Source organism: Anopheles maculipalpis, chromosome 3RL, assembly GCF_943734695.1.
Source record: "Anopheles maculipalpis chromosome 3RL, idAnoMacuDA_375_x, whole genome shotgun sequence".
Taxonomy (NCBI): domain Eukaryota; kingdom Metazoa; phylum Arthropoda; class Insecta; order Diptera; family Culicidae; genus Anopheles; species Anopheles maculipalpis.
In genome coordinates this window covers 51238268-51252523 of record NC_064872.1, presented here as the reverse complement: position 1 = coordinate 51252523, position 14256 = coordinate 51238268, and the positions used below count along the sequence as shown (strand labels likewise).

Sequence of the window (14256 nt, the reverse complement as noted above, 5' to 3'; positions counted from 1 at the left end):
GTTAAATTCTGAGTATTTTAACAGCATAGCAGCATAACAGTGACTCTAGCATCAAGATTTGATCACATTTTTGCGTGTTGCAATCCAAATTGCACGTTCGACGGTATTTAAATTTCAGATAAAATATTGATCCTTTTGCTTCAAACATTTTCTCAAGCTATTTTGTTCTGACCACTGTCAACAATATCCAGTTCTCGAACATTTATTTGAACAAATAATCGCAGTAAATTGTCACGCATAATTTGGATTCACTATTACTGCGTACTGTTGAAAAAAATAAAACTTAAATTTCCTTTTTTGACTGATGATAACAATATCACAGCAATACGGCCAGGCCGTTCCTCTAAGAAAAAAAAGAGCGGTTTGCAGAATAGTTGCTTAAACCGACGATGCCATTTTATACCAAGCAATAAACTACCTTAAGCTGAGACGATAAAATTCAATGATACGGTGTCATACGGTTTCATGCTGTCATCGTAGAAGTGATACTTATTCGAGTGCCTATGTATTATTTTACTTTTAACAACTTTGCTATTTTAACACATCGGCGACGCACCGTTATAATTAATAAATAAATTTACCATTTATTACATTGGCATACTGTTTAGAAAACTATTAACATTCTTCAATACCACTTTGAAACATATGGTAAGAAGCTTTTTGGCAACGACAGCTTTTGTTTCCAACATGATTTAGCAACATGATGCAGCCCATAATGCTTCGGTCGTTCAAGAGTACGGAAAGAGAGCGTACCTATATTGTCGAAATCGTTCTCTACTGAGTGTTTGGAGGTATTTTAGTAGTATTTCCTCCTACTGATGTGTGTCTGTGTCCTGGACATACTCGGTTCAAGTTTAGCACTGATAGATGTTATTTAAATTCGACGCGAAATCAAGCCTGGTTTTAATTTTATTACATAAACAAAGTGTATCACTTTTACGATGCCACCCAGTATAATTCAAAAATCTGTTTTGATCGTATAAAATGAAAAAAAATCCTAGAATATAAACGAGTTCAACACGTTTGCGTAAGCTTGAAGAATGAAAAACAAACCGCTCGGTTTAACAGTGCTATTGAAATAGAGCGCTGCAGCGGTGAAAAAGAATGCCATGGTGTTGAAATGAAAAGCACAAATAATGAAATAATATAAAAATTAGCACGAAAATAACAATATCCACCGGCAGTTGAAACAGTTCTTTTGAGAAAGAGAAAATCGTATCGGCATACAAAAATGAGACATCAAACCCTGCATTCCAATTCATCGTTCTGCATTTACTTACGCTATTTAGCTTAATTTTAGTTTTCATCTTTTCCGGCTTATAGTGCCCGGACAGTTGATAGAGAACGGCTCGCGAACGCCGACGGCCCATGTTGACACCTGGCGGTATTTCCAAACTATCATCCTCCGCCCCATCGTCTGCAAGCAAAGAGGTTTCAGCTGATCGAAATCGTGCTCCCAACAAAGCAGCTAAAATTTCCATCGGTGTAAATGTTGAGAGAATTGAATTGATTAAAAAACACACACTGAAAACATTCAAGAGAAAGAGAGAGAGAGAGCGAGAGAGAAGGTACTGGGCAGGGCCAACACGAAAATGAAGAAGAAAGGAAAGAAAAAGAAAATTGGCAGCAAGCATAACTTATAAAACAAACACACCAAACCAATGACAACAAAAAACCGAAAACACTAAAAATTTCAATAAAACACAGAGTAAAAAGCGACAGAAAGATTAAAACATCGATGTAATTCACGGGAATGATTCAATTTGGTACCGAATGGCTTTTTGTTTCTCTCATGTGAGTGTGTGAATGTGTGTGTGTGTGTGTGTGTGTGTGTGTGTGTGTGTGTGTGTGTGTGTGTGTGTGTGTGTGTGTGTGTGTGTGTGTGTGGTTTCGAATGTTTGTCGTTTCGCGTAAAACGGACAAAATGAAAGGATTAATCTTTAAATACTGTCAACGCACACGAACACGGATTTTCACTACACGATTGTTTTGACTTGAGAAAACGTACCAATTGCGTATGATCTATGTGGTTTTACTCTATACTTTAATGGAGAAAAATACACTACATTCAACGTACGATACGATAGCGAAACATGATTGAAACACGACTTTTAAACTGCCTAACTACTACAAAATGGAAAAGTTGGTGTGCGTGTGGTTGGTTGTTTTGTTACACAGAAACACCAGAACAATGAGAAGTAAAAATTGTTTACTTTGGGTAACATTCATGCAGTCAGTACGAACGGAATGCAATTTAAAACTACCTCGTGAAGTAGCATCGAGCATTAATTTATTTATGTCGTTTTTTGGGCCATTTACGTGAACCGCATCTTGGCCGAAATTGAACGCGGCAACCTTTCTTGCCGAGTGGGTCCGTTCCTTCCGAGAACGTTAATCTATAAGCCCGGAATATCTTTCGCTCGTACCCATTACAGTGAAGCAATTGAACTTTGGGTTCCTCGAAGGATTGTGTAAGTAATACGAAATTATACATTCGAGGCTGTTCGAATCCGGCGATCTGGTGGTGTTGTTAATCCTGGACGACTTTCTTTCATTCCAAATAATTATTTTGCAGTAGCTAATTAAACGATACATCTTTGAGCATTCGAAGTTTGTTGCAAAACACTTTAACGGGAGTAAAGACTTATTTTGAGCAAAACAAGAATTGGAATGTTTTGAAAGCATTGGTAGTTGTTAATTGGTTTTTAAAAAGTTGCTTCTACTTTTACAACTGATGAAATAAAATTCGCTTATAAAGTGGTCCGCATTCGTAACCATAATAAATACATTTCGGTTCATTTGACTGATGTTTAAATTCGATTCAATTTTGTAGTCTCTTTTTTCTTCCTCCAGGTCCTACGGTCACCACCAATCATCGGGTGACGGTTGTTTTGCCTTCCACGATCATCGAATCCACTGTACCCCTGGCACGGTTTACCACCAAACCGTAATCCAATCTCAGACTGCATTTGAAAAGTTACGGCTCGCATTTGAATATTGCGCATATTAGTTATAACTACTGCGTTTTCTATCAGCACGAGATCCACACACGGCCCATGTAAATGCAAATTTTCCATTCCATTTCCAAGTGCATTCTCGGTCATTCTGGTAATACCGGGCCGGGTTTGCACGGGTTGCATCGCTTGAGAGTGACGTAGCTGGTCGGCCACGGGGAATAAATGAGCGTCGTTTGCGTCGAGCCAAACCGAACGAAATCATCGTCCACCAGCGTTCCCTCCGGTGTATGGGACAAAATTGGGAAACCAGAAACCGGTGATGCCGGTGAGTAATTACTGAGGGAAAATTAAACAGAAAATTCACTGTGTGCTACAACAAATCTCGTTACCTATCAGTCCTACCGATGTCTTTTTTTTTTTCATCCTTCCCGCTGGCAATTATGGAAGTACAAGCTCCCACTGGCGTATGAAAAACAGCTTTTCCAACCAGTACAGGCGTACATGCTTCAAAATAAGTTTCTAGAATTTATCTAACAAAATTTGTCTTGCGATGACTGAGGGCATTCAATTATACAGAAACTCAATTAAGTGAATAATATTGCTCAATTTGGTACCTTTTGAATGAATTAATTAGTGTCCTAGCAGTTTATTATCTGTATTTGTATTGGCAAATTAAATGCCAATTGTAATTGTTTTCATGTGTGATATTTGTAAATATTTTTAATACTACTTTGAAGAACCTTGCACACTTGGCTGTTTCATTTGATTACAATAATTGTTGCCATTCACGAACAAGAAATGCTTTTCCAAAATTAAAGTTTCCTTTACCAAACATATTTACAAAAATATTAACATGAAGAATGAAACAATATTTATGCCTTGAAGCCAATACGACCCGTGTATAAAAGTAAATCCATGTACATATTTGATTGAAAATCATACTATCAATTGTAATATTTAGCATGTTTTCAAACGTGCGTTTTCCCTTTTTCCTATTTTTTATTTATTCCAGTAGGGAGGCCTATCCTTATTGGTTCGTGTGCTTTCTGAATGTTTACCGAAATCAATCCATGTACGAAGTACTAGGCGTCTCCATCTTGACTTGTTTTGTTGTGTGGTTTGAATGTAAGCTGATACGGCGTTCCGTTGTGTGTTGTGTTTGGGTTTGTGTAGCTTTTATGTATTTTATTTAAAGATTTATGTTTCCTGTGCTTTGTGCTTCTATGCTATAGAGGCGGGGACATACTCTGTTGTTTATGGAGCAGTAATTGAAAATTAACAACAAATTCAAGGTATATCTGTTATCACAAGAAAAGCGTTTTGTATTACACCTGTTGTATTTGGCTAAATATTTCATTTTATTTGACAATAAAACTTCGCTTTGCTTGACTTTCGTAGCTGGAAAGTCAGTCAGGTGTATGTGTTTACTGTACACAGTGATGAAATGTGATCACACAATCTTTTAAGGAATAAAAATCAGGTTTGTGGTGAAATTGTTCGCACATTTTTTGGGTGTTCATTTTACAAGATAAAATATTTTGCTAATTAAGATATCATATCATTAATTCAAAATCGATCATGTGTTTGCCACTCAGATCGTTTAATCAAAAATTTCAAAATTTTAAGTAAAGATTAGAACTTTAGTTACAATCAGCAACAGTTGCCACTTTCCTCGCAAGACTAGTTGATTAATTTTAAAAAGCGGAAAAGGTAGGCCAAGTTTTCACAAGATTGTTGGTGTAAAGAGGGAAACCAAGCTCATATTTTAAACCTAAATAATTGTTTGGTTTTTAGTTTTTTTTTAAAGATTTAGTAACTTATACTTATTTTTTAAGCGTTTAACTTTCTTGTTCGATTGTTATGAAAACTTGTGCTTCAAGCCGTATTCTTTTTTAATTCTCTTTAGTAGCTGTTGTAATCGAAACAGTTTTAAAATTTAAAGCTTCAACATTAGCAGCAGTAACAGATTGATGACAGAGCACTTGTTAGAATGCAATAGAATTAAACATTATAGGAATGATATTTCAATCAAGTCAGTACAGGAGGGACTGTAAATTTAGTTTATAATACGAACCATTGTAAAATTTTCTAATTTCTTTATTATCTCTGCGTTTCCCAAACCAATCGCTACTATCATCTATACCATTTTAAACCATTTTAAATGATTTTTGTCTCTGGTGCTTTAATGCGTGAGAGGTCCGAACTTCGCGCTCCAGGAATAATACAAGAATTATTTAAAATTCTACGTACAAACGACAGTTTGAAACTATTTGAACTTTATATTTACTGTTAGAAATTGATCTAACTGAAGCATGATATTCGTATTCTGGTGTCATTAGCGTGTAAAGTTTTGACAATCTTAATAAAAACTAAACACTTCGACGTTTAGGGGTTTTTACATTTTGTTGTAATCATTTGTACACAAACAAAACTTTTCAACTGATTTTTAACTATTCTCGCCAGGGAAAACAAACACACACGATATCAATCTTATACCTTCGCATTTTGACAACATGTTCACGGGTGTTTCCCTCAAGAATACCGAGGGCCAGAAAAGATGTTTTTAAATATTAGCACAAGAAATCGAAAACCGGGCAGATATATATAAACAGTCACGAAAACGAACAGAATCGAAGGTTACAAATTGCATAAAAAGTGGAAACACATACTGAAGCGACTTACAGTCGAAGTTGAAAGCAAAGAGCCGACACAAAATGGCAGCTTACTTACCGCTATCACATTCGTCCGACATCGACATCTCCGACATTTTGGCCGTCGTGACATCCTTGTGCGATGCCAGGAACAGCACGACCTCGCGCTTCTCATTTTTGATTGGCACAATATCCAGCAAACACCAGAACGGAGTCCCTATCGATTGTTTTTTTTTTATCGGAGTGGCGGAAGAAATGAACAAGAACAAAAGTGCACGTCAAGAAACGGATGAAAAGTTGATGGAAAGACATGAAATGTTAAGCATAACAAGCATAATAACTCATTAAAACGATTACGAGTAAACTTTGGCGGAGAAGAAAAGTTTCGACAGCACGTTCGGTATGGAGGATGATGGCCAAAAATCCTTTTTTCTTTTCTCCCTCTCACTCTCCTTTCCTCTCTCTATTTTCGGTTATCTGTCGCCCATTTTGGGAGTCTGGGCACCTTTTTCCGGACAATCAAATGCCTAATGCCGTGTGGGTTTTGCCGAGAGTTTTCCTTTCTGCGCTATCTCTTGGTACTTTGTTTTTGTGGACTGTGAAAATTTTAACGAAAACACTTTGCAAGGACGACGATTTTGGAGAGGAATTCATTAGCGTAAGTTTTGATGTCCCGGCGTCTGTCCTATAAATCATACGCAGCCCTTGCCAGCTGCGAGTAGCTTATGTCTTATCCCAACCCAAGCGACCCAGTGACGGCTACTGCTTGTTTTGTCGCGAACCACGCGGTAATGTGAGCTCACAACTCGCAACAGATGGAAGGTGGATCTTTCACAAACTTTTGGCTGGCAAGTGAGCAGGGAAAGGTTCAAAAGAATGAAACTCTTCACCAAATACGAAAAAGGGAAAATATTTACGGGTTGTTTATGGATAACCGCTTTCGCTAGATTTTCTAGCACGGCTCACGAATCTCCTGTCCCAAAGTGTGAGACTTTCTTTCTTATTTTGTTGCGATGTGGTCGCTGTCTGCCGCCTTCCGAGAGTATGTCTTTCACAGCTATTATTAATTTGACATCATAGTCGCGAATCAGGTGCAGATGGTTGTTAATAAATATATTTGCATGAAGAGCCACGACGGCTACACGCACACGCGTGGTGGTTATGCTCCGGTGACAGTGAAGGAAGCTAAATATTAAGTTGTCACACCGCCACAGCTGAAGCCCACCAACTGAAGTCCGTTGCGGTTGATCTATCTACGGTGCTTGCCTTAAACGATGCAGATAATCACATTTAAAGCAGGATGCCATTGAATATGTTAATGCTACGCTTTAAATCAACTCTGTGAATGAGTACCTGTTCCCGGTAGCGTCTAGCGTTTGCCTAATTCTAGCTAAAAAAGCAATAAATTTCTTTTTTTTTTGCACTAACAGAGCGTTTAATAGCTTATCTAAAAGAGTTCAAATGTAGAATATTTACTCGTTTGAGACCAAATAATTTAAAATACTTAAACTTTCATCTTTCATTTGATGTTGCTTCCGTTCGCGGTGGAATTTTGACCACGTTATCATGAATTTTGATGATTTTGTATTAATTCCGCTTCGATCGCAGTGGAACAATCAACCTACAGACGTAAAACAATAAACCACATTCATGGCCAGTTTGCGTATGCCTCGGGAAAGGTTTTTTTTTTTTTTTTTATTCATAAGGGACGGCCAGGCCGTATTGCTTCGGGAAAGGTTGTTTGCATCACAAAAGAAAAATCAAAACGAACATTACGAGATAACCAGCGCAATATACAGTCATACCGCCCTTGGCGGAACGCCTGCGGTTTATGAATGTGCCACGTTTTACGACCATATGCCAACGGCCATGGAAACGTTACATACCATTTTTCTTGTAGAAGATTACCTCCAGCTTTAGCTCTGACTTGCCGTCCAGACTGGTTTCGATCATGCTTTTATGCTCGTCCTTAGTCTCGGGACCGTACAGAAAACGGCAGGCACAGCCTGTTGAAAAAAAAACGAAGAAAATGGATGCGTACAGTGCGACACGTGACTCCATAGCATTCCAGACCGGGAGATAATGCACAACTTTATTACCTTTTTGCATAATTTGCGCGCGCGAAAACCCCGACAGCTCCACGAAGCCATCGGAGCAGTACACTATGGGATACCCGTTCACTTGTGCGTTGCCTAATACGAAGTTGGAATCTGCAAGCAAAGGAAGGAAGAGGATAAACACACACGTTGTTATACACACAGAAATAAATGCATAAAACGAAAGTGCTTCTATTCTATAACAAATTCCATTTAGGTTGGAGATGTCAAGGCGACGATATTATTTGTTTTCGGTGTCTTTACTGTATGTTTCTATTTTGGTATTCAATGTCTAATAAATTGCATGAGGTATTGGAGTACGTTTTCCTAATTTTAATGGAAATTTGCCTCAGAATCTCTTTCACCGTACTCACTGATCTCGCACGAAGTGTGTTTACTATGAAAGAATGTACATAATCTGATATTTTTATTTAGTAACATTGCTGAAGCCTCAGTCCTCCCATTACAGCCATTGAAAAATGGTCTAACAACGACTTACTATTTTGCATGCAAATTAAAAATGAAGACAAGAGGATAAAAAGAACTATTATACTAACGGCTATATACTATCAACTTCCGACAATTTTCGATACCTTGATGTTTGGTTCAATTCTAGACTAAACTGGAGAACACACTTCACCCGTTAGGTGCAAAAATTCAGTAAGAGAATCAACTTTCTAAAGACAGTCACAGGATTCTGGTGGGGCACACATCCATCAGACGTCCTGAGACTGTATAAGACAACGGTACTCTCCGTATTGGAATATGGAAGCATATGCTTCCATTGGGCATCTTGGAGCTTGAAAGGCTACAGTATCGCTGTCTTAGACTCGCACTAGGGAGCATGAAATCTACACACAACAAGTCCCTAGAAGTGATGACCGGAGTGATGCCGCTCAAACTACGTTTTGAAATGCTGTCGCTTCGCCTTCTTGTCCGTTGTTCAGTATCAAATCCCTTGATAATAGAAAATTTTCAAGCGCTTCTAGAGACAGGTTCTAAGAGCGAAATTCTCAAGATTTATGAAGATTTTGCTGCCCTACAAGTGCATCCTAGCGCTCCACAGGCATTAAATCGTGCTGCCCTTCCTGAGAATTACAGTTCCCTTTTAACAACGGATTCCTCGTTGTGCAAGGAAATTAAGACCATACCTAATGATCTTCGCCCGAGGGTAGTTGCGGGCATTTTCATGAACAAGTATGGTCATTTATATCAAATAAGCCAGTACTACACTGATGGATCATCCTCTGAGAAGAGCACTGGCTTCGATGCTTTTAGTGAGTCCACCGAAGCACTTTTCAAATTGAGGCAGCCATGTAGTGTTTACACCGCAGAGCTAGCTGCAATATTTTACGCACTATCGATGATAGCAGTGAGACCTTCGGACCAGTACTTCATCTTCACTGATAGCCTTAGTGCTATTGAAGCTCTGAGATCTCCGAAGGCTGTTAAGAGTCAGGATTTCCTCACCATCAAAATCATTGAACAGCAGTTCAGCAGTGGCTCAATGTTCGATAAGGCGTTTAGGATCTCGCTAATTTGGGTCCCTTCTCATGGTGGAATTCCCGGCAATGAAAAGGCAGACGCACTGGCCAAAACAGGCGTCCAAGAAGGCACTTTTTACGACCGACCGATCTCGCCCCAGGAGTTCCTTCGTTTCCCACAGCAACTTTCCCTGTCTCGCTGGCAGAGCATGTGGGAGGCGGATGAACTCGGGCGTTTTCTTTTCTCGATCTCTCCGCAAGTGTCGCTGCGGCCTTGGTTCGATGGCCTCTCTGTAGATCGGGCGTTCATACGAATGATGTCTCGACTGATGTCGAATCATTTTGCGTTGAATGCTCATCTACAGCGTATAACTCTGGCTCAGACAAAAGTATGTGGTTGCGGTGACGGATTCCACGATGTGGATCACCCTCTGTGGTCCTGCGTGGAATTTGAAACCGCAAGACCCTCCTTGTTGAGTGCAGTCGAGCATATTGGCAGACGCTCGGGTACTGAAATTAGAGAAGTGTTGGCTACCAGTGTCGTCCCCTACATGAGGATCATTTACCGATCCGCCAGAGACAACGATCTTGTCCTATGATTCCACATCCCAAGTATCCTTCCAATCCTTATTCGTAGTCCACCATTCCTTTTTTGTTAAATGTTGTGTTGTCTATGTCTTAAGTGTTTTTCTTTGTAGTGCCACGGGTGATCCGATGACTGCGCAACAGCACTCGAGGGTGATTCCAACACTGCCGTAAAAGGGAGGCAGGCGTTGTTCAAAGTGCAGTGTTCTCCACTCCAGTCCAGTTTTGACACATCGAGCTTGACAACGTTGGCGTCGGGTTTGGGGTGTTTGGCGGGTTCAGTCTCGAGAGTAGTGAAGTCGCTTTCGCTGCTGTGGGATAGAGCTTGTCGATCATCCTTAGCTTGGACGCTGACTAGATTGAGCTTGAAATGTCATAGCTGGACTGCACTGGAGAACACGGTACGCAGACAAATAAATGTTCGTGCTGTCTTAACGATGTTTATTTGTTTGTTACAGTCGAGACCAAACCACAAAGGTCAACAATAGAATGGCCACAACACCACAATAGCCGGAATTCGGATATAGTCAACCACCATCCTTACAATAGTCACAACAATAGTACCGGATCATCAAAACGCACATCATCCACCAATACATCATCATCAGCCTCACCACTCATCCACAACCGAGTATGCCCGGGATAAGGCAAACGACAAGGGAGGAAATGCCTTGTGACATTTTTGTAAAATATAATTTTTGTCTAAAACGCAGTCAACACAAGCGATGTCGACAATACGACGTAGTGCCGTCATACTAAATTAAATAAATAAATAAATAATAAAAATACTAACGACTACTAATTCAAAGGTTGTCAAGGCCAATTCTTTCACAACCAATATTATAAGAAAGCATTGCTTTTTAGAGGCCCATATTGGTACCAGTCTTCACACGACATTACCAGGCATTGATTTCTAATTGTTCATAAGACTGAATTTCCAACTACGGTAATAGCATGTCAAGGAATCCATAAATGGCCACGTAAAATCTGTCCCTCGAGGTTCTCATTCAGAAGAAGAATAAAAAAAAAATACAGGACACATATTGGAAACATATAGTTATAGGAATCAAGGGCGGCCCTGTGTTATATACGAAAGCGGCGCCGGTCTTAAAACGGCAGGACTGGGGTTCAAATCCCATCCGAACCGTAGTGAAGACTGACTATCCAACTATGTGGTATCGGCAAGACTAGTAAGCCATTTATTTGGATGGCCGGCGTGACCCTAGAGGACGTTAAGTCAAGAAGATGGGATTACGAAAAAGTAATACAACGTATTTAGCATTTCAATTCCCAGTTTTCCAGAGCTTGTATGTACTTATTCTTCTTGACTTAAAAAATTTCTAGGTCACGCCTTCCATCGAATAGCATATTACAAGGTGAGATGAAAAAATTGTGACAAAGTAACAATTAATTTTTTTTTATATATATATTTTTTTTTTACTCAATGAATGAAAGCAAAATATGTCGAACATAACATCAAATTCAAAATCAATTCAGATTTGTTCAAATCTGGCCACCTTTGGCCCGAATTATGGCCTTTAGGCGGCCGGTGAAGCCATCGCATGCTGTTCTTTCCTTTCGGCCAACCACTTTCGACCATGCGAGGCAACTCCTTGGCTCTTGTGAATCGAACTTTTTTTTGTGGTGCGGTACGATCTTGCACTTGTTGAAACTTCAAAGTCTTTAGCCTTTAGCTCATTTTTCAATATTTGCCGAAGGGCATATAGCGATATGTTAAGGTCACGAGCCATTTGTGCCAGCCACTGCGACGGGGATTTCGTTCAAGCCGTCTCTTCACTTTTCGAACCATGTCTGGCGATGTTGCTGTTTTTTTTTCGTCCACTTCCTTGACGTTGGGCTACGCTTCCATTATCACGACGTAAACGAGCGGTTCAGAAATAATAACAGCCAGAATTTTGTTGCAGTTTTTTCAACACATCCTGTAGACTTTCTTATGCTACGTAGTTGGATAGTTAGTGCTCACTACGGAGGAACGGTCCGGATGGGATTTGAACCTGCCCTGCCGTCTTGCCGTGTAAAGAACATGTACCATGTCAGTTAAATTACTGTCTGATAGATTCATTTGCATCAGAGATAGCCAAAATAGTATTGAGCCACATTCTGACTACAAGTTTTGTTGCTTATTTGAGTTTAACTAAAGCTTCGCATTCCTGAAGAAATAATAACATGGAAAACACGAATTTAAGTTCAGTTCCACCAATAATTTAATGTGACGGACTCAGGAAGAAACCCAAGAATATATTTTTGGCTTTATAATAGTGGCTTTATCATCGTAAAACTTTCGTTTCCAGATGGAAAAATAATCTTTTCTAATTGAGAAGAATATTCTGAACAAACAGAAACGTTTGTTGTACAAAATTACAATTGATATTTTAAATGTACCCATAGCTATGAACGAATATCTAGTATAGCTTGTGATAAATGCCGTCAGATGGTGAGCACGTTCACGATGGAAGATACTCCAAAATGTTTACAGCGTTGGCAACAGACATGTTTGCGAAAACGTTTTCAGTTAATCATAAGACAAAATTGTGCAGATACTATGTGGAGTCGTAACGATCAGATGATTGTTATGGATTCGCCAGAAATTGCCAGAAACAACAGGAAATGAGAAGGTTTAGTTTCTACACTTCTAGTTCTACACTTCAAAACAAAGTTTGATGATTTACGATAACCATAATTTCTAAAATATTTGCCTTCGTTTTAACATTTTTACAAACACAAAACAATGCACGTTACTCTACATATTCTCCTAGGAGCAGTTGAACTCGACCCAATAAATAAAGGAAACCATAAATCTGACACTAAGCTGACATGGTGCCTCACAAGCTAGTGAGCATTTGATGTAAATACCATGCTGACCTTTTCTATCGACTAGCTTACATCGGAGTGCAAGGTCAATTCCATTTCTTGTGCGATTTTTCCTCACCGGAAAAAGAGCCCCCAAAACTCATTTGTCGACAGATGGAGTTGAGTTGTACGTTGCACGAAAATGGGACGACAGAAAAATACCACAATAATCGATTGACTGCTCAATCGGATATGTTCATGGTTGCAAATTTCATGAGACGATAATAATTCAATTACTTCGGTAAGCATAATAAATTTACCATCTCATTTAACGAAGAGATAAACAAAATATTTTCTATTGCATCGCTTTGCATCTAGCTTTGCGTACGCTTTTCTTCAGAGCCTAAGGTCGAACGGTTACTTCATGACTTCAACCCGTTGTTCTTGTGCCCTCCAACGTAAGCTGAATTCAACCTGTACACCTGTATTTTTGCCCCAATTAAATCCGAAGCATTTCTTCATAAGCCCAACTTTTCATCGCTAGCATGTGGTGAACTTCGCTCCATGTTATACACGCTCCTGCCTCGGGAGAATCGACTACTAAACGAGCAAAGAAAAGTCACACATTTATGTGAACTCAATTAATTTCCCCGTTTCCGTTTCCCGTCTCCAATGCTTCTTCTTTCGCCCGCGAAGTCATGCGTTTCATTTACCTTTCAGAATGAAAAGCCATTCGCAGAACCAATTGTGAAAATATGAACATGGCATGAAACTCTAGCCAGCCTCAACCACAACGACTACGTACGGTCAGGGTGAGAAAAATGAAAGAAGTTTTCCGTTTCGGCTTGTCCCTGCCCTGCAGTTGCTGCGTCGCAGGATCCTTTCGGTACCGACGCCAGTTCCGTTCCGGTAAAACGGCTATCCTCCTTCAAGAAAACCGAACCTGTATACGCACACATATTCACAACATACACTAGCTCATACTCCAACAACGACTCTCGGGATCCTTGACGAGGCGCGTGATGAAATTAGTCGAGGGTGCACACACACACATACACACACTTTTCTTCGTCCATTCCAGCCTTCTGACATCGCACCTTTTGCACTTTTAAGTCACTTCGGAAAATTTTAATGCCACCTTAATTAAACTGTCTACTTACGTGTCCCATCGAAGCGGGTCGCGATGGTATCGAGGAAGGTGTTCTGGGGCGCCAACAGCCCCTTCCGTGCCGGCATTTGGGAGTTGTGTGTGTTTGTGTGTTGTTTGGTGTTATTCCTCTAGGAGTGGATGGTAGGACTGGAGCAAAACCTAAACCTGCAACGAGCGTAAGCGTCAGCGAAAAGAATCAGTGAAAGAAGCAAAAAATCCCCGGCATCATTTCCACACCGGGAAAATGTTTAGTCAGTAGCATCAGCACAACGTACGCGCGTTGAACTGTGTTCCAGTGGACGGACAGGACGGTTTGTACGGTTGGCAGAGATGGTGTAATTGTAAACGATACGCGTGTGGTGCATGCTGATTTTAGTAAATATTTACCGGGGACCAAAAACACACTCTCCGGAATCAAAAATACTACCGCCCGAACCGAACCAATTTGATCGCAATCGTGTTGTTCTTTGCATAGACTAGCGCAAATCGATCAACTCGATTTCGATATTAACTGGAGACGCT

The 14256-nt window shown here is 39.9% G+C and overlaps 1 protein-coding gene across 1 annotated transcript in view; it reads right to left on the bottom strand.

Annotated features, from left to right (window-relative positions):
• LOC126563534 (potassium voltage-gated channel subfamily H member 8) overlaps positions 1-13880 on the bottom strand; it is a 33810-nt gene extending 19930 nt beyond the window's left edge. The window contains exons 1-5 of the mRNA XM_050220180.1: positions 13745-13880; positions 7708-7818; positions 7495-7614; positions 5688-5825; positions 1281-1468 (exon numbers count right to left, since the gene is read on the bottom strand). Coding sequence (XP_050076137.1) covers positions 1281-1468; positions 5688-5825; positions 7495-7614; positions 7708-7818; positions 13745-13820 — 633 coding nt within the window. The 5' untranslated portion in view covers positions 13821-13880. The remainder of the gene's footprint in view (positions 1-1280; positions 1469-5687; positions 5826-7494; positions 7615-7707; positions 7819-13744) is intronic.
• Positions 13881-14256: the final 376 nt, after the last annotated feature.